The sequence below is a fragment of the Eulemur rufifrons genome, chromosome 7 (assembly GCF_041146395.1).
Source record: "Eulemur rufifrons isolate Redbay chromosome 7, OSU_ERuf_1, whole genome shotgun sequence".
Classification (NCBI taxonomy): domain Eukaryota; kingdom Metazoa; phylum Chordata; class Mammalia; order Primates; family Lemuridae; genus Eulemur; species Eulemur rufifrons.
The window spans coordinates 74,411,474-74,433,606 of record NC_090989.1 but is presented as its reverse complement, the minus strand read 5'-3'; the positions used below and the strand labels follow the sequence as shown (position 1 = coordinate 74,433,606).

Sequence of the window (22,133 nt, the reverse complement as noted above, 5' to 3'; positions counted from 1 at the left end):
AAATACACAAAAATATTTTATGCTTTCTAGGTGAGCTAAGTTTTGAGCTGAGTATTAGCAAATGCAATGAATATGACTTAGGGGAAAATGGTGGATTATAAAACATCACAAATTGAAAAGGCTCAAGGATGAAAGCAAAGAACCTGTAGGATACACCTGGTTGAATCATTTAGAAAGAGGATTTGCCCAAAGGAATGAAGGGCAAAGATGTGATTCGATTTTTGTCCAGGGCGTAAAGTTAGTGATTGTAAATTCTCAGTCAGTGAAGGGGGAACCTAATGAAAATGCTGTTCGGGGAAGGCTGATCATCACATAGGGGTATAGGTTAGGAGAGAATGCTGACACACACAGGCAGGAATAAGGTTTAGTGGGATGGGGAGTGTGAAAGAAGGGGGCTATAGTCAGAGAAATCATTACCTTTAAGGCAGAAATTGGTTAGGATAGAGAGGGCACAAAATATGACTTAGGGGAGATTTAGGTGCTTGAGAGAGGAAAAGGACACTCCCTTGGAATCAGTGACTGCTGAGTGGATGCTAGATGTATAGCACTTTAATGGGAGAAATTTGGGATTGGGTGCAAAGTAGAGGGACATGGAAGAGCAAGATGTGGGCAATCAAGTCTTAAGACAGGTCATAGAAGCAAAAAGGCTTCTGAAGATGAGAAGGAAGTCAACTAACTATGGGGTGTGGTACAATGGAGGAGAAATGAATGTTTAAATATACAAAAGAGATTTGCTTAAGAATTTATCATTTCAGTAATATATGAAAAGGAATTCCTTGGTTATGATACTTTGTTGTTTAAATTGTGGCAAATTGAAATAGGCATAAAGTATGCTCTAAATGTATTTTATCCTTTTAACTTTTGTTTTCTGCGAGTGAAGCTGACATATGGATTTGAGTTGAGTAGAGAAAGAGAAGGAACTAACTGGTCATTTTTTAACACAAAGTTGGAAAGATTTCCATCTAAGGAAGAAAATATGTTAACAGACCTGATTTTGAGTATGCGAGTTACTTCTGGGAGGTGGATTTATCTTAAGCATATGAATAAAGTTAGTCCTCCAGGGCCCCTGGGCACTGTTCAGTGCAATAAAAAGGCAAGATACTAAAAGGCATCATGGCATTGTTTGGTGTCCTTAAAACTATGTATGATTATTATTAATAATAATGGCTACAACAGCAGAGCAAACCCAAAGTATGGGAAGTTTTTCTGAACTAAAAGTGTAAAAGGAATTGTGTAATGTGGAATGCTTCTGAAGCTAACCAGAAGACTCATCTTACAGAAGATTTAGAGAGGTTGATAATTAAGGCTTAAGCAGTAATTTGATGGATGGATAAATTGGATGGATGGATAGAAGAAGGAGAAGTCATGTTCAGAGTATTGGACCACTTTTATCTAAGGGTTGAGGACACCCAGAGTGTTTGAGTGCTCGAGTTCCCTTAAGCAACAGTAACATCAGCTGTCTTTTCTTACATTTAAAAGTCAACTCCTTCTGGCAGCAATGAGAATCTGCAGAAAGGCCAGGCATTCTCTAAATATCATTTACCTACCTTTACTAGTTTTCCTATGCCATTTTCTACTCGTCTTGTAGGGAAAGGATAACTGTTGTGACTAGTCAAAATTAATAGGATATTCTGTTCTTTCACAGGAAAAAAAAATCCTCCTAACTATGAAAACTTCATATTGCCCAAGTTTTATGATGAATGAAAATTAGAAGTCATATATATAATTTAGTAAAACCTGAGCTTTGGAGTTGTACAATCTTAAATTTAAATCCTAGATTTATTATTTACTAGCTGAGTGACCTTGAATGACTTCCTTACCCTCTCTGAGCCTAAAGATCATCATGTATAAACTGAGAAAAGCAGGCCCTGTGATCTCTCTCCATAATCAATGGCAGTCCTTTCTTACCAATACCAGGCAAGTAGAACACAAACTAAAATGACTGACTTACATTGAATTTCCTGCCTTAAGAAGGTTATAATCCAGAGGGAAATTAGGAGTTAGAGCACAAAAGACGATGAGAAAATGTAAAAATTAGACAAATATTGAAAGTGCTCCATTTCTAGCACTAAGGTATAAAAAACTTTGAAAAAACTAACATATCTTATTCATCATTAAATTCTCGTATTTCACATAATAGATATTGTCTCTCTCTCTCTCTCTCTCTCTATGTATATATATATATACGTATCTCATTGAATCATTTGCAATTACATTTTATTGAAATATATTATTAGAGAGTGGTTACAATGAATTTGCAGAGAATTTTATTTTTTTAATCTGAGCAGTTTCCCTACATTATTTTTTAAATGGCTTTCAGAAGCATAGATAACAGTAACAATTAGAGATGAGATTTGGGTATTTATTATCTTTGGTTTTTAATACAATTTAGTTTTAATTGTTTTATAATTATAATAACTATTTAACAACTGGCTTGGAAAATTCCAGAAAATTTAATAGTCCATTTTTATTAGCCAACACATCAGTACGACAATGGATCTAGGATAAGGTCTTCATATCTGGGCCTCAGTTTCCCTATGAAATGAGGGAACAAGACTACATAGCTTCTTAGGACATGGCCAGCACTGATTCTATGAGGTCCTCAAAGGTTTGGACTTACGTGTGGCCCCATCTTCCCAATGGGGATGTGAGTGGCAGTGTGATCACAGTTGGTGAAAAGGCCCCTCCAGGTTTGCTCTCTTAGAGATTCCTGGTGCCACATTCTCTCTCTACCACAATGACTGACACCCTGTCAAGGGGGCCTTTGAGCCAGGAAACTTATTAGCAGCAACAAGCTTCAAGTCTGCATCAGTACTAAACGCTGTTTTATTTTGTTAAGTGAATTGGGTGGGATGTTTATATAGAATCAAACTTACAGCTTTGTTTTATAGCTCTAAGTTTAGATGTTCTAAAGGGAAGTAAAGAGACTTTAAACATCCAGAAAATGTTAAGTATGAGAACTGATGAAGGAGGCCAAGGGTTGGGCAATTCATGATGATAATTTGTGTCTGATACACATATTTATTCTTATTGGACTGTAAAGGCTCAGGTTTACATGCAACATAGCTGGAGTAAACCAGTCCTTTTTTTCCCCCTTCTATTGCTTTTTTTAAATTTAAAAAAACTAGTGGGGTGCAAATGTTTTTGTTACATAGATACCTTGCATAGTGTTTAAGTCAGGGCTTTTGGTGTGTCTATCACCAAATAGGTAAGTTTTTATCCTACACCTCCTCACTTTTTGGTTTCCAATGTCCCTTATATCTCCTTGTACTCATGTGTACCCATCATTTAGCCCCCACTTGTTAGTGGGAGCATACGATGTTTGGTTTTCCATTCCTGAGATACTTCACTTAGGATAATGGTCTCTAGTATCATGCAAGTTGCTGCAAAAAACATTATTTCATTTATGGCTGAATAGTACTCCATGGTGTATAATATATATCACATTTTCTTTATCTACTCATGAATTGATATGCACTTAGATTGGTTCCACATCTTTACAATTGTGAATTGCACTGCAATAAACATTTGGGTGCAGGTGTCTTTGATAAAATGACTTATTTTCCTTTGGGTAGATACCCAGGAGTGGGATTGCTGGATCTCATTGTGTTAATTTCCATTTCCCTGATGATTAGTGATATTGAGCATTTTTTTTCATATGGTTGTGGCCATTTATCTTGTCTCGAAAATTTTCTGTTCATGTCTTTTGCCCTCTTTTTAATGGTGTTTTGTTTTGTTTTTTTATTCTTGCTGGCTAGAATTCTTTGTAGATTCTGGATATCAGTCCTTTGTCAGATATATAGTTTGCAAATATTTTCTCCCATTCTGCAGGTTATCTATTCACTCTCTTAATTATTTCCTTTGCCATGCAGGTTTTACATTTGTTAAATGAGAAAACTGAGCTAGATGGTCTCTTTTAACTATGAATGCTAAAACCCATCAATACAACTAAGGTTTCGCATTCTGAAATTTTAGAGAATTGGAGATTTCCAGGAACACTGAAAGGAAATAAAGGCACGATACAGTGGATTGATGACTTATAGGGCAGAACAGGAAAAGCAGATATCCCTTGGTGTTTTCAGATCACTTCTACAGAGAATAAAGTTTTTATTCTGAATTAATACAAACAGTGTATGATAGTTTATCCAAGATAAACAAGCTGAAAAGAAAAAAAAAATATGACTTCAGGCTTCCTATCTTTGAGTGTGACTGGTTTGACAAAAAACTTTGAACAGAATGATTGTTCCATGAGTAAATTGATACTGAGATTCACCCAAAGGTAAAAACTTGGAAGATAGGTAGGATTTGCCTCACTCTTCCTGCCCTGTGGCACTAGCTGATCTTGTTCCTCCTCTTCTCTTAATAATTTTTTATGTTTTTATCTAGAGAATGGGAATTAATACTGAATTTGCAAAGGATAGGCCTTGAAGATCCCCTAACCTAGATCATTGCTTTTTCTTTTCTTTTTTTTTCCTAAAGAAACAAATACTTTCTTTAAATGATATCTTGTTCAGAACCCTAATATACATAAATATAAGAAAAAGCTGAACATCATGGTCTTAAGGAAGGGCGTCTGGAGTCCCAACAATACTGGCTTTTCTTTACCTGTGGTGAATACACTGAGGCACCAGGGAAGTAAGAATTTCATGAAACACAATTTGAAAACCACTGATCTATTCTAGACTTTACCGCCATCTTTAGTAATGAAGCCTCCTTAAAGCTTGAGGCCCTAAGAGAGGAAAAGTTGCTTTATTTAATATAGCAAATCTAAGACAGAGGTGATCTAGAAGAAAGTTGACTGGTGAAGGGGGCATTGTTTTGATCCAAGAGCACAGATGGAGGAAGGCTACTTTGAACGAGAGAGAAATGAGGCATAATACAAGTTTAATACATTCCTTTACTTTTGTGTGACTCTCTTCCAGCTTTAACAGACCATTTAAATACACTATTAGTTCAAATCAGCAAGTATTTCCTGGATAAAAATGTAGCACTTAATCTAATAGGACCAATAGATTGATTGCCAGATGCTGCATAAAAAAATGTGCAGCACATTATGTTTTTATTTATTTATTTTCTGAGACAGTCTCACTCTGTTGCCAGGGCTAGAGTGTCATGGCATCAGCCTAGCTCACAGCAACCTCAAACTCCTGGGCTCAAGCAATCCTCCTGCCTCAGCCTCCCGAGTAGCTGGGACTACAGGCATGCGCCACCATGCCCCGCTAATTTTTTCTGTACATTTTTACCTGTCCAGCTAATTTCTTTCTATTTTTAGTAGAGATGCGGTCTCACTCTTGCTCAGGCTCGTCTCAAACTCCTGAACTCAAACGATCCTCCCGCCACAGCTTCCCAGAGTGCTAGGATTATAGGCATGAGCCACCACACCCGGCCAGCACATTATTTTAAGTGAGCCTCTCAGCCGCCCTCTGAGGGAAGCATAGTTGAAGAAACCGAGATTCAAACACATTAAGTAACTTGGCTACCACCTCAACATGCCAGTAGTAGAGCTGATACTGGAACCCAAGTCTGCCCCATTCTACAACTTGTGTTGTTCCACTGTATTCTCAAGGAGCTATAAAATTATAAGAAATACAGAGATGAGAAATATGAATTTTGCCTTCAGATTACTTGAAATCCTCTCCAGTAGATTGTTATACACTCAGAATAGGAGAAACTAGCATTGATGAGGTGAAACACGAGGACAAGCAAGTTCAAAGGAGAAAATTAAAATGAGGGACTAGGAAGTGTGTCCTGGGGAAGAGAGCGCTGAGGATTGGGTAGGCGTGTGAAAGGCAGCAGGGCAGAGATGCTCATCTCTGTGTCACACTAAAAGAAGCTGAAGTTTGCGGAGTTGGAGGCTTGTCCAAGGTTTCATAGCTGGTTAGTGGTGGCATTAAAAATACAGGGAATGTCTTTTAGGAGTGACATAGAAAGTAGGAGGAAAAGTGCAACAAAGGAATGACAAAGTAAGTACAGACAGAAACCAGAACTTCCATGTGGAAATAAGTAGAAAACAATAGAAATAGATGATGACTGTGGAAGCAATGCTATTTTTCTCTCTTCTGCATTAGGGAAAGTGATAGAGTCTTCAGTCTAACACTTTTTCTTTTTTGAATCTGCCCAGGTCTTTATTGTCTAAGACCTAGATTATGTTAACTAGCAATTTCTTTAGAAACTACACCTAAATTTCTGACAACTTAAATGCTCTTACACTTTTATTTAAATGTTGACTCTCACACAGTGAATGTCATTACTGCTGAAAGTCTACTTTGTGTTGGTGTATTTACATTCTAGTGTTCACCTGGCTTTCAGGCTGTTAGGCACAGTGTTTAGGTCTTTGGATGTCAGGGATGTACTTGTGGGTCCATGTGCATGACTACTCATTGAGAGTTTATTTGCATTTTGAGGTTTGAATAATTCATGCACTTAGTGACCTCCATTTTTTCCCCACTGTTTATCAATTGCTTTTACTTTTATTTTCCCCACTTTCTTGTACTTCAGTTTTATCTGAAGAAAAATTTTAATGTAAAATCAAATATATTCCAAAGTGTCATAATGGGAGTATTCTTTATAAATTTGACTTCAGTATTAAATCTATTAATTTTTACTTTCTACTCACTATTAGGCAATGTATAAACCAAGTCTTCCCCAACTTCAAAAAAGAAGTAAAAAAATTAATTTACCCTTTTAATTTAAAAATATTAAATTATCAGATGTTCTTCCAACTATGGGTGCATTATAAATTCTGATATCCCACTCTTCCATTCTATCAGTTTAACTTTGGTACTTCATTCCCTATATATCTGCTTTTTGGCCTTTTTGGCCTTTTTGGCCATGGTGACTTTTAGTTTTCTTATTCCTCCATTCCCTTCTGCATCCTAGCTCCTCTTCCTTCCCTCTCCAATCTGTATCCCAAGCTAGTCTTCACAGTTTCCTTAATTCTTTGACACTCATCACCTATCCAGTGAAATATTAGTAATAGTACTTTTATCTATTTTTCTCCCCCTTTCCCTGGTAGAAAGAGAGAATAACAGAACTGTGCAAGTTGGGGCCATGACAAATTCATGTTTCCTAACCTCATCCACATTTCTAAACCATCACTTTTTTCTTCCAAGTCACTCAATGTCTGACGCCCTCATTTTTAGAAGATGACCTTGCCTTCCTCCTGATTCATCAGGAAAATTGAAGTTATCAGCCATGACTTCTGTTTATCTTCTATGAAAACATTTATATCTGTATTTAATTTTGCTTTTTTTTTACTTCATCCTGGGATGAGAGGTTAAGGAGTTTCAGTTCAAGACCATCTTCTCTACCTATGCCTTGACCTTTTCCTACCAGCCCTTTTCAGGAATCTTTCTCTATGCCATTCCATTTCTTTCCAAGATCTTGGATTTTTCTCTCTTCATTGGCTCCTTCCTTTCTGCTTAAACTTTTTAGGTATAACTGAAGCTCTTCTAATCCAACTATAACAAAAGAGCATTTATTTTACATCTTTATTTACTACTCAAACTGCTAAAATCTTCTTTGTGTTCTCATTGATCTACAGAAAGTCCTACGGTCCAAGTTGCCAATGACCACCTCATGTGAAACATAGTAGGTGTTTTTCAGGTTTTATCTTCCTGTATCCCTCTGACATTTGATACTATCGATCATTTTAAAAATGGTTTTACCTTGGCTTCTAAGATACCATAAACTACTCAGGTTCTGTTAGTTTTCAGATTTTCTAAATGGAGTTCTTCCTCTCCTCATTGTACCTATTCTGCGTAGGTCATTGTATCTATTCTCATGGATTCACTTTTACCCTGTGATGAGGATTTATGCTTCTAAACTTCTGGCCTATCTTTTCCCCCAGAGTTTAAGGCTTATTCAATAGTCAGCTTCACTTTTTATATATCCCATAAATACTAAAAACTCAACATGCTAAGGTAATAATTTCATTGTCTCTCCTTCCTCTGCAAGCCAGATTTTCCCACTGTATTTAATTAGTGAATAATTAGTGAAATCATCATCCACTCAGTTCAAGCAAGCTTGAAACTTGAAATCAGCCTTGACTCTTATTTATCCCTTTATTAGTAACATAATCCATATCTGATTTAACCTTTTCACTAATAATTGAATTTGTCCTGATCTTACCCATTTTCACTGATTTTGCTTTCCTGTTGTCTTACCTGAACTGGTGTAACAACCTTCTAAATAACCACTTTACCCATAAACTGGTATGTTGTAAATCCTTCCACCCCACAATGTCCAGATTTACCAATGTAAAACATATTCTGGCTGTGTTCATCTCATGGTTCAAATCCTTTAATACTTACAGTAAAGGAGGATATGCTACTTTACACAGTGGTAAAATTATATAGAACTAAATACACATACATATATTCTCACATTCAAATGAGTACAAGTAAACTGGGGATTTATGAGTAAGATCAATGGATTTTATCAATGTTAACATCCTTGTTTTAATATTATATGATAGTTTTACAAGAGGTTTCCATTGGGAGAAACTGGGTAAAGGGTATATGGAATTTCTGTGTATTATTTATTACAATTGCATGTGAATCTACAATTATCTTACAATTAAAAGTTCATTTAAAATATTTTACAAAATATATCCTTCAGTATTCACCACAGTATTGAAGTATTTAAGTTTTTTAACATAGCATATATGTTTCTTCTCTTTCCAGCATCATCTCCCAGAATTCTCTGCCCCCAATTTTTACACCATACTAAAATAGAGTTGCTTGTGATTTTTCTCATATACAAGTTATTTTCCATTTTTGGTATGTTGTTTACGCTACTGCCATTGAGTGCTTTCTCTGAACCATTAGCTCTCGCCTGACTTGGCTAATTCCTTCTCATCATTTAAGATCCTTTCCTTGATCCCGTGACCCCTCAAATGAGATTACACATTTCATTTTCATGTTTTTATAGTGATGTCTACACTATTACCACATTTATTATAGGTTTGTTTCCTGTCTTACCTTTCATACCATGACATCTTAGAGAATAAGACAGTATTATTCACTTTTTATTTCCAGTGCCCATTATGCTGCTCTATGTTTGTTTAATATGAGCAAATAAATGTGCTGTTACAGGTAGCCTGGGAACCATCATCAGTAAATCCAGTACTATTATTTTCTATTATGTAACTAGATCAGGACCAGAACACATATTTGAAAATTTAAGATGATTAACTATCCTAGTATACTGTTTATTTAACAATATGAACAGTAATAATTAAGAGCTTAGCTAATTTTATCCTAGAGTAAAGTTAGCTCACTAATTATCATAATGAATCACATATTAAGATGTTCTTTGTAAAGCATACTCAGATTTGGAGAATGCATCATCCAAGAAAGCTGATGTTGAACATCCTTATATGTGAATTTGGGCTCCACAGTGGTTACTATTTTCTTGGAACTGATTTCCAGATGTATAATTACCAGATCAATTCATGAGTGCATTTTAAGTTTTTGATACTCAATTTTAAAATAAAATAATTTCCTGGGAAGCATCAAGTTATACATCCATCCAGAATGTGGGGGTGTCTATTTCTTAAAAGAAAAAAAGACTTTTTAAGTAGAGGCCAACTTGAGGACCCAGCAGCAAAATGAAGCAAACAGAAATAGTGTTGACTTACAAAGTATTAAGATATTTGTTCATTCCTTAGTCTAACGTAGAATTCTACACTCCAATTAAGGGCCATCTGCACACACATGGAGGTAAATACTGGGTGATTAAACAATAAAAAATTTTGGTCTAGAGTTTTGTCCTTGAGTGTAATGCTAATATTGTAGTTATGAGAAGTGTGATTAATCTGAGGGTAAAATTTAAGTACCCTGAGCTTATTTCTGTTTTCTGATACTACTACTTACCTGCTGGAGGCAGAATGGGCAGATAATCAGTTGACACTTGTTATAAAACATGTTTAATGATAGGTCAGACTTGCTGTCAGACTTGATTAGGGAATGTTTATTTTCTTTTTGAAATCTGCAGAATGCAAAAGTTGGATAGTGGAAGTATAAAGCATAATAACAATATTATTAGTTAGGAAATAAGAGTTTTGATAGAAGACGGGACTATCTCGCATTTGAGGTCTGTTTGATTTTATGGCACATTTAGATCCATGACATTGCTCAGAGAAATGCCAATTTTTCAACTTATAAAGATGTACTACATATACCTGCAGGACATTATAGATTTACTTGATGTTTTCTTGATAGAGTATGCTTTGATATTATAAATACAGAAACTATAATCCTAGTTTCATTTTTGTTCTTTTAAGTTTCGTAGAAACCCCAGCTCATTTCTCTTGGAAAGAAAGTTATTACCGATCCACCATGTCTCAGAGCACACAGACAAGTGAATTCCTCAGTCCCGAGGTTTTCCAGCATATCTGGGATTTTCTGGAACAGTAAGTATCAAACAAGCAAGAAATATTGTACGTGAATTATTGTAAATAGGTAAATGTGAAGGGTCAACTATTGCTTTACTAATAAAAATTAGTTAATGTTAGGAATATTTAATGCCTCCAATGTTATCTTTGTGTTGAGAATTCAGTGGTGATTTGTTCAGTTTCTAATACCAAAAGATCATTAGTATTCCAAGGTGATATAATTTTGGAGAGTCTAGGAGGCCTTTCCTGTACAACCCAAAATAGCTTCTCCAGTGTCTCTCTAATACTCACAGTCCATTCGTTTGGCTTGAAGACTTACCCACTGTTACAACTGTTACAATGCAGGTACTCCCTGAGAAGATAAAATGCTAAATTTTGTTGGGTTTTTATGTTTTGCAATGAACAGTATTATTACTCCTTTATTAAAAGCATGTTTGGATAAGTAAATAAATTAAGGAGAAGGTGAAGAGAATATCAGAACACTGGGGACACTAAGGGATAAGGTATAAAATACTCTCTGATACATTTGTTCTTTCCTGCATTTTACCCAGTAATTCTTTGAAGAGGGCAGAGGTCGTGATTCCCATTTAACAAATAGTAGTTTGATTTGAACTTCTTGAAATTATACATCTGATAGACAGTTGAACCAGGATTTAAACCTAGGATTTCTGGTTCTAAGCAAGCAAAGAGCCTTGTCAACTTTGAAGCAGAAAGTGCTCATTATTGCCAACTGAGTCTATTTTAATCCTTTTCCATACCTAATGCACTTTTTTTCTTTTCTTTATGTAAGGCCTATATGTTCAGTTCAGCCCATTGACTTGAACTTTGTGGACGAACCATCAGAAAATGGTGCAACAAACAAGATTGAGATTAGCATGGACTGTATCCGCATGCAGGACTCGGACCTCAGTGACCCCATGTGGGTGAGTGGCGTGGGCTTCCTCTTTAATCTGTGGGCCATGCCATCCACATCTCTGCTAAGCATGTCTTTTAAATGGCGTGTAAAAGGGCAAGTGGGTCTGAATGGAAAGAGTCAATATGGTCAGCCAAGAGAAGATTAGGAGTAGTTTATGATTCTGGGTCTGTCTCTACTCTCTGTAATATGTATCTTTCCTACTGGTCTAGAGGAGGAAATTGGAAATAATTCTTTACATCTTTTGTATGAATTGTTCCTCATGTCAGTCTCAATTTACAGAGGATGATACTAGCCCAAGGTTTTCTAACTGGTAGAGGTAGAGAAAAAAAACAGAATCTAGATCTAAATTCTATCCAGAGCACTTTGCGCTATGGGACTAAGCTAAAGAAGGATACTTCTTTAATGAAGGAGGAGGAAATAATTCTATTTTCACACACAGATTTAAGTACTTGATGATAGACTAACAGGAAAGAAAAAAACTAATATGTAAAATAGGCTTTTCTTAGCTTTTATTACTAAATCACTCATGACCATAGGCCCCAGTTTCTCATTTATAAAATGATAAGATCTTAGAGCCCAGGAAAACTAAGGAGTTAAATGGGTTAATGATACTAAAACTTTTTTCTGAGATGTTCAGATGAAATTTCCTGTGTTTGTGCAGTCTATAATGCTAGTGGGTTTTCTTTATCACTTATTCACCACAGAAATTCTGCTATTTTTTTCTATTAAAATTTTCCAGAAAAATCGGGGAAACAGCTCAAAGAGAATAGGGTGTTATAGAGTGTCTGCTGACATGATTAAGGAGAATGCTTTAGAAGATGTCTTGCCCAACTCATGTGATATGATATTTTAATGGAACTTCACTATATACTTTTCAATATATAGATTGTACCCGTTAATATTGGGAGAAGATGAAGTAGGGAAAGGGGAGAGGAAATGATTAAAAATAGACAGTTGTAACCCTACATATACACTCATGCTTTATAAATAAATTGATAAGAGAAAATACATTTTTTCATTGGTACATTCCATTCTGATATAGATATAGTTCTCAATTACCCTAGAAGCTAGCAAAATGAAACTATCATATAATTCCAAAGAACAGGTCCTTCAAGGCCTTAAAATGTATTATAATTGAACATAAATATGTATAAATTCTGATTTGACAATGACTTAAAAATTAGGACATTTCCAATTCACATAAGAATACTGCCTCTTAAGTTAATGGGTAGCACCAGCCTAGGCAAACCTATGTTTTTGTATTCTCTCCAGGGATTTTCTATTCTGATTCTTGGATTCATGAAAGTAGGGGAAAAGTTATAAAGTTTAAAATAGAGAATTACAAGCTTTTTAATTTAAGTTTACAATTATTATTATCTTTACACACTGAAACATGGTTTCTTAATGTGCCATGCTATTTCTTCTTTATATTCTTGGAAATTTTCTTGTTGAGAATGTCATTCCCATTTACTTCTCTCTAGCTAGTTCCTATCTGTTCCTCAATGCTCAGTTTGTGTTATCCTCTCTGGGAACCCTTTTTGTATCACTCTTCCTCACCAGTCTGAATTAGAGACCATTCCTCTGAAGCAACCTAGGCATATCTTGTTATATTACCTATTACACATCATTATAGTTTATTTCTCTCTCTAAAGGGGGCAGGAACCATGTTTTGTCATGCCCAGTTCTTGAGGGCACATAGGAGGTTCTCATAGTAGGGGATTCACAAAGAACTAGAAAATAGAATGAAATAGGGTTTTGCCATTGAGGTATACAAAATCAGGCACTTGGGAGAAACTGTATTGAAAGGAACATAAAAGTAGAGTGAGAATGAATTTAAGTGAATAAACAAACTTGCCTATCTGTGGCTGCCTGGTCTTTGTAAAAAACTGAGACATTCCTAATAAATTATAGTTTTATATGAATTCTGGGTCTTCCCTTAGGACTGTTCTAACATCCTCATGTGTGGACATACATGTTTCCCCCATGTATGTCCATGTGTGAAAACCACGAAAAAGGGCCTAGGTGATAGTAGTTCTCAGCAACAGGAGTGGCAAAATGGTAGGCTTGCTGAGGATGTTAACAACTAGTGTTCTGGTTTAGAAAATAAGTAGAACCCTCTTAGATTCTTACTCCTTCTAAACTGCTGCTGCAACTGGTGCAAGTAAGGCTCATTTCTTTCATTGCTTGGTAGCATATTTTCTTTTTTCTGTGTAGAGGTTAATAGCTGAATAGTTCCCAAAGTCTTCATGTAAATTACTTTCCTCCTGAATATAATATTTTATTAAGTTGGGATCTCAGCCAAACAATCTTTCACTTTGTAACAAATATGAATATAAAGACATGAAAAAACAAGTAAGATTATGAAGGACAGAAATCTTGAAATTGAGAAATTCATCCCATTTTTACTGATGTTTTCTTCGGTACAACCCCTTATACTAATAACTAGTCATGGAATGGAATCAAAATGTTCTTTGATTATTAACAAAGAAAATTAGAATTGCAGAGAATGTGTGTCTTAATTAGAGTGATTTCAATGTCACTGAAAAATGAACTTCATTGGGTTAGTAAATGAAGGTGAATGGGGTGTATAAAAAAATTTTACATTTTAGTCTGTTTCCAAGAACCTTGTTAGTTCTTAATTCTGTTGTCTAATATATTACTTCATATCTCAGCTTGTATTATTTATAAACTGTAAGCATATCTGTCATGTCTTTAAATGGTAGATGATGATATTAACACTTTATTCTTCTGGAATGATTGATGATAACTATAAAACTCATACTTTTGCACCTGTTAATGCTTGTGCTTTGAAGGAAACTCTTTTAAGCTGAATTGAGTTTTTCCTCCTAAATCCTTACTACACTGTCCCAGATGCATAAGAGAAGTCTTCAGCTCTACATATCAAGAGACCACTATTTAGGTAGTGTGTTTATATTCAGGAAGGCTTAGGCCAAAGCACCTAGCATAATGTTCTACATCTTATATAATCCAAGATTCAGAGTATACTGATACTGATAAAGAATTTGAGAATTGAATGAGAATATTTATCATATCTTTCTGATTAGCAAACATTTAAATGGATGATGATAAACAATGCTGTTGAGATTAATGGAAAATAGGTAATCTTTCATTTCTTGTGGTGTGTAAATTAATGAGATACATTTGAAGGCAATTTATCCATTCTAATTTATTTCATTTTAAATGTGTTTTCCCTTTGGACCGTAAATTCCAGTTTTAGGTATTTATTACACAAAACTATTCAAATATAACAAGTATACACACAAACATACACACATGCACACGCACACAGAGAAATGAAGGCTTCATTGCACCACCAGGGGGTTTAAGAACAGGTCCACCCAGCCTGGACCCAGCCCCCCCAGTGCCTGAGAGCACACCATCCAGAGGCCCAGTCCACCACCGTTGGCATCTGAGCACTCCTACTAGGGTCTGAGGTCAGATCCACTTAGTTATTGTATTGAGCCATTTTAGTTATAATAACTAAAATGATAAGCCCTAATTGAATTTTATGTACTTTAAAGTTTTGGGGAGAGACTTTAAGATGACTTTCTAGATGCATCTAGTACTTTCCTCTTCCATAGAGGGCAACCAAAATAGCAAGTAGATAATCATACTTCAAATAGATCATCCAAGAGAGAACACTTGAATTCAACAGAGAACTGATAGGAAGCACTGAAAGCAAGGAGGAAGAGGGAATTAAGGCAGCCTGCTCGCTGAGATCAGCTGGGAGCCTAGAGAGGCTCTCTAATATGGGGAAAGAGTAAGTGAGCGACCCCAGCAGGCCACATTCCCACTGTGGTCACCTATAATCCCGGCTACAGGAAAGCCCTTGACCCTCACAGGCCCCAAGCGTAACATAGGAAGCTGCCTAGAGACCACACAAAGGCATCATTCCCAAGAAGGAGCACATGCTGAGTCCCACAAATCTGAGTCCTAAGCAACTGCAACAGGGCACCATTTTGACAGCCCAGCCCCATCCTGCATCCTGCCCTGAGGCCCAACAGCTCCTGCATCTCCCCATTGACATTCCCTGCCCACAGCTGCTGACATTAGGGCCAAGACAGGAGCCACTGACAGTGAACCTGCCTCCCCAGTAGCAGGGTGTTTACATGCCACAAGGACAAATTCTACTGCCTGCAGCCCACTGCTGGGGGCTGCAGGGGGAATTGGGGGCAAGGGAAGCCCATGCCTCCAGTTGTCTGCCTATGGCTGTTTCTACTGAAAGCAACCCAGCCCTGCCCTGTAGCAGGACTGAAGGATAGCTGCTGCTGCCCTCATGTGAGCATTCTTCTGGCGGCCTGAGGATCACTCAGGCCTTGTGACAGCCAGCACCTGCATGCACCACCAGAGACCTAAGGACAGGTCTGCCCAGCCTGGACCCCCACCCCAGTGCCCAGAGCACACTGTCCAGGGGCCTGGAGATTGCCCAGCCCAGTCTGTGACCATTGACACCTGAGTACTCTTTTTAGAGTCTGAAGTCAGGCCCATCCAACCTGCTACTACCACCACAACTGTTGCCCACCCATATGTGCTACCTGTGGGCCTGTGGACTATCCTGCCCAGCCCATTACAGCCACAGCCAATACCAGCATGGACCACATAGATCCTAGAGGGTTGTCCCACCACTGCTACTGCCATTGCTTGTATCACACCCACTGTTCAGGGGCTCTAGAACCACCCAGCCCACTGCTGCTATTCCCAGCTCCCAAGAAAGTCAGCTTACAGGCTCAAGAATCAGCCTGCCTGAGCCCACTAACACTGTTGGCAGTGTATGCCACCCACTTGGCCCCAAGGAAAGGTACATTCAGCTCACCACTGGTACCACCTGGGCCTGAAGACTGGTCTACCTGGATCCAGACTCCACCAAAACTTCAGCACAGCCTCTACTAACAACAGTAACCTAAGCCACCATGGAAATCACAGACACCACTGACACTGTTTACAGCTGAAGAAATCATACAGAAACTGTACTGCTGAAAACACCCAGTATTAAAGCCAAAGTGCTGTACTCAACCAACACCATAGATACATCTTCAGGAAAAAGTCCTCCCCTATGAAAGCAAACTCAAAAAATTGGAGGAAGAGACTATTACATCAGTTGCACAGATATTAATGTAAGGAAACATGAAAAAGCAAGGAAATATGATACCTCCAAGGAAAAATAATCCTTCAGCAACAGATCCCAATCAAAAAGCAATTTATGAAATCCTGGAAAAAGTTCAAAATGTTGATACTAAAATTTGATGAAATACAAGAGAATACTGAAAAATAAAACAGAGAAATCAGACAATTCAGGCTATGAATGAGAAATTTACCACAGTTATCATAAAAAAAGAAACAGACAGAAATTCCAGAAATGAAGAATTCCTTGAAAGAAACAAAAAATGTACTCGAAAAACTTCAATAATAAACTAGACCAAGCAAAAGAAAGAATCTCAGAACTTGAAGACAGATATTTTAAAATAATCTAGTCAGACAAAATTAAAAAGAATAGAAAAGAATAAGCTTATGTGACACTGGGGACACAATAAAGCAACCACATATTAAAATTTTTGGTGTTTCAGAAGAGGAAGAGGAAAAGTAAAAGGGTTAGAATACCTATTTAGCAAAATAATAGATGAAAACTTTCCAGGTCTACCAGGAGATTTAGATACGCAGATACAAGAGGCTCAGAAATACCCATTGGATACAGTTCAAAAATGTCTTCTTTGTAGCACATTGCAGTCAAACTGTTGAAAGTCAACAACAAAGACAGAATTCTAAAAACAGCAAGAGAAAAGCGTTTATTCTCTTATAAAAAGAAACCCCATCAAACTAATGGCAGACTTCTCAGCAGAAACATTACAGGCCAGGACAGAATTTTATATATTCAAAGTGAAAAAAAAAAAACCTTCTACTGGAATTGATAAACAAATTCAGCAAAGTCTCTGGTTACAAAATCAATGTACAGAAATCAGTAGCATTCCTATATGCCGACAACAGTCAAACTGAGAACCAAATCAAAGACTCAATACTCTTCACCACAGCAACAAAGAAAGTAAAATACCTAGGAATATATTTAAGGGGATAAAAGACCTCTACAGGGAGAACTACAAAACCCTGAGGAAGGAAATAGCAGAGGACATAAACAGGTGGAAAACCATACCATGTTCATGGGTTGGCAGAATCAACATTGTTAAAATGTTTATACTACCCAAAGTCATCTACAGATTCAATGCAATCTCTATTAAAATACCAACATCATTTTTCAAAGATCTAGAAAAAATAATTCTACACTTCGTATGGAACCAGAGAAGACCCCGTATAGCAAAAGCAATCTTAAACAAAAAGAACAAATTGGGAGGCATCAATTTACCAGACTTCAAGCTATACTACAAGGCTATAGTAACTAAAACAGTATGGTACTCGCATAAGAACCGAGACATATACCAATGGAACAGAACTGAGAACTCAGATATAAAACCATCCTCATATAGCCATGTAATCTTTGACAAAGCAGACAAAAACATACTCTGGGGAAAAGAATCTTTATTCAATAAATGGTGCTGGGAAAACTGGATAGCCACATGTAGAAGACTCAAACAGGACCTATACCTTTCACCTCACAAAAATAAAATCACGATGGATAACAGACTTAAATTTAAGGTGTGAAACTACTAGAATTCTAGAAGAAAATGTGGGAAAAACTCTTACGGACATTGGCCTAGGCAAAGAATTTATGAAGAGGACCCCAAAGGCAATCACAGCAACAACAAAAGTAAATAAATGGAACTTGATCAAATTAAAAAATTTCTTCTGCACAGCCAAGGAAACTGTCATGAGAGCAAACAGACAACCTACAGAATAGGAGAAAATATTCGCATGTTACACATCCAATAAAGGGCTGATAACTAGAATCTCCATAGAACTCAGAAAAATCAGCAAGAAAAAAATAAACAACGTTATCAAAAAGTGGGCAAAGGATATGAACAGAAACTTTTCAAAAGAAGACAGAAGAAAAAAAAAAAAAAGAAGACAGAAGTATGGCTAAGAAACATATGAAAAAATGCTCACCATCTCTAATCATCAGGGAAATGTAAATCAAAATCACAATGAGATATCACTTATCTCCAGTGAGAATGGCCTTTATCAAAAATTCCCAAAACAATAAATGTTGGTGTGGATGCCGAGAGATAGGAGCACTCATACACTGCTGGTGGGACTGCAAACTAGTACAACCTCTGTGGAAAGCAATACAGAGATACTTCAAAGAGATACAAGTAGAACAACCATTTGATCCAGCAATCCCATTACTGGGCATCTACCCAAAAGAACAAAAGACATTCTATAAAAAAGACATCTGCACTAGAATGTTTACAGCAGCACAGTTCATAATTGCAAAGATGCAGAAACAATCCAAGTGCCCATCAATACATGAGTGGATTAACAAAATGGAGTTCTACTCAGCCACAAAAAACAATGGTGATATAGCACCCCTTGTATTACCCTGGATAGAGCTGGAACCCATTCTACTAAGTGAAGTATCACAAGAATGGAAAAACAAGCACCACAAGTACTCACCATCCAATTGGTATTAACTGATCAACACTTAAATGCATATATAGTAATAACATTCATCGGGTGTCAGGGAGGGGGGAGGGGGGATGGATATATACACACATAATGGGTGGAGTGCACACTGTCTGGGGCAGTGAAGTTCTGACTCAGGTGGGGCAAGGGCAATATATGTAACCTAAACATTTGTACCCCTGTAATATGCTGAAATAATAAAAAAAAGAAAAACTAGCCAGGCATGGTGGCACATGCCTGTATTCCCAGCTACTGGGGAGGCTGAGGCATGAGGATCACTTGAGCCCAACAGTTTGAAATTGAAATGAGCTATGACGACACCACGGCACTCTTGCCAGGGCGACAGAGTGAGACTCAGTCTTTTAAAAACAACAACAAAAAGTTGGATTCATGGAGGTGGAGAGTAAAATAATAGATACCAGAGGTTGGAAAGGATGTATACGTGGCTGGGGGGATTTAAAGAGCTTTTTAAATGGGTACAAACATACAGTTAGATAAAAGGTATAAATTCCAGTGATGGATAATAGTGTGACTATAGTTAACGACAATGTGTTATATATTAATATTTCAAAGTAGCTAAGAGAAAAGACTTGAAACATTCCCAACACATAGAAATGAGAAATACTCAGGTGTTGGATACCCCAAATACATTGACTTGACGTTACACATTCTATGCATGTAACAAAATATCATATATACCCGATAAATATGTATAATAAAATATTATCTATCAACAAAAAAATTGAGGACCCAAAAAGAAAGTAAAATTGGACTCTAATAGAAAAGAAACTGTAATTTAAAGCAAATAAGTGTTAACCCCACCATTGAGAGATGATATTAGTAGTTATGATGTGTAGTTATTTTTATCTTGGTGATCCTGTTGTATGTGATCCTTAGTATTTGTGCTTTACGTGAAGTGTCTTTTATATTCTGGAAAAAATTGTGTACAATTGATATAATTTCTTTTTACATGTTTGATAGAACTTGCCAATGAAACCATTTGGTCCTGAGATTTTTTTGAAAATCTCTCTATGAGTTCAATTTCTCTAATAAATGTAGGACTATTGAAATTATCTATTTTATCTTGGGTAAATTTTGGTAAATTGTGGTTTTTGAGTAATTGGTTAATTTCATCAAAGTTGTATTTATTTACATAAAATTGTTGAGAATATCCCCTTATTATCCTTTTAATTTGGTGGGATCTGTAATGATATCCTCTGCTTTCATTTCTGATTTGGGTAATTTGTGTTTTCTTTCTTTTCTGTCAGAGATTTGTCAATTTAATTTATCTTTCAAAGAAGCAGCTCAGTTTTCTGGTTTCACTGTTTCTATTGTCTTTCTGTTAACTTCATTATTTCTGGTCTTTTTTTTCCCTGCTTCTTTGGATTTATTTTTAGTCTTTTCTAGTTTCTTGAATTAGAAGTTTATTTTATTGAGTTGAGACCTTTCTTCTTTTCTAATGTTAGCATTTACTTCTATAATTTTACTATTAGGCACTACATTAGCTGTATTCAGTAAATTTTGAGATATTGTATTTTCAATTTTGTTCAGTTTAAAATATTTTCTTATTTCTCTTGAGACTTCCTCTTTGACCTCTAAGTATTCAGAAGCATGTTGGTTAATTTCCAAGTGTTGGATATTTTCTGCTATCTTTCCACATTAATATCTAGTTTGATTTCATTATGATCAAAAAACATACTTGTACAATTTCAAAATTTTCAAATTTGTTAAGGTTTGTTTCTTGAGTCAGGGCATGGTTTATCTTGATGCATATTCCCTGGGCACTTGAAAAGAGTGTGTATTCTGCTTTTGTTGGGTAGAATGTTCTATAAATATCAGTTAGGTACAGTTTTTATGATACTGTGCAGTTTTTCTATATCCTTTCTGATTTTCTGTCTACTAGTTCTATTACTGAGAAAAGAGTGTTGAAGTCTTCAACTCTAATTATGGGTGTGTCTCTTTCTCCTTTCAAATCTGTCGGTTTTTGCTACATGTATATTGAAGCTCTGTTGTTGGGTATATCATATTTAAGATTGTTATATTTTCTTGATGAATTGACCTATTAATAACATGAATCTTTGACTCATCCATAGTTTCATAAGTATTGCTCTAAAAACTTTGGAAGATATTCTGCCTTCTTTATTATTTGATTGTTAGTATTCAATTTTAATTTCTATTTTGTTTTTGGTTATATCTCTTTGCATGTTTTTAACAGTTGCTCTAGGAATCTCAATATTCATTATTTTTCAGTTTACTGAGAATCAATATTTTACCACTTCCAATGGAATGTAGACACCTTACCATAGTATTGGTTTTGTAACTCTCTTTCATGTTGTAGTCATGTATATTACATTTGTGTACATTGAAGACACCATCAGACACTGTTATAATTTTTACTTTCAATTGTCAAAGTAGAGCCCTGGAGAAGTCTATTTTATTAAATATGATATTATTGCTTTTGTTCTTCCTTTGTACCAAAGCTATGGTTCTGCCTGGACGTTAGCAAGAAGAGTAGGGAACTTCAAGCATCTTTTTAAAAAAATCATAATTTTTTCAAGTTAAATAATATCTATGTTTTTTAAGGGGGACCCATAACCAGGTTAAAGGCCTAATTTGCTGAATTTTGAATTAATCAAAATTTTATAAACTTTCCCTTCATTCTTTTCTCTTCCTCTCTCCATCCCTCCCTGCCTCTGCCTGCATTGTGCAGACACACACACACACATTCGCAGATGTATAACTCAATTTGAACCAAAGCTACAGATATTTTCTGTAGAGAATTAGACTATATCAGTTTCTGATTGCTTTAAATCTTCATTTGCTAAATTTTATTCTCTAAATATGTAACAAATACACACTTGGTGAGTGAAATATTTTTCAGTAGGCCACTGAAAACTACTTTGACTTAACTCCAGTCAGGCAGCAAAGAGCTAGTTAACAAACAATATTACCACATGCGTCACTCAGTCAGTCTAAGTTTTCTACCTTGTATACCTCCTCCTGGATCAAGAAGGTAGAAAGTAGCTGATTTCTGATATGTCATATGAACAGCAGTCATTTTCGATATGTCTTGGTCTCCCAGACTTCTGAGATGCACAGTGACACCCAACTGTGAGTCTGACACAGATATCCAGGGCTCACTGCAAAGAAAGTGTCTTTATTTTCTTTCTCTCCTCTTCCTACATTGGTCTCCATCAGCCTTTTAGGGCCACTCTCACACCACCACCATCA

The 22,133-nt window shown here is 36.3% G+C and overlaps 1 protein-coding gene across 3 annotated transcripts in view; it reads left to right on the top strand.

Moving 5' to 3' along the window:
* The window catches only part of TP63 (tumor protein p63), a 213,906-nt gene that overhangs the window by 66,205 nt on the left and 125,568 nt on the right, over positions 1-22,133 (top strand). For all 3 annotated transcript variants that reach the window (XM_069472788.1, XM_069472787.1, XM_069472789.1), the window contains exons 2-3: positions 10,286-10,414; positions 11,187-11,319. In XM_069472788.1, the coding sequence (XP_069328889.1) occupies positions 10,286-10,414; positions 11,187-11,319 (262 nt within the window). The remainder of the gene's footprint in view (positions 1-10,285; positions 10,415-11,186; positions 11,320-22,133) is intronic.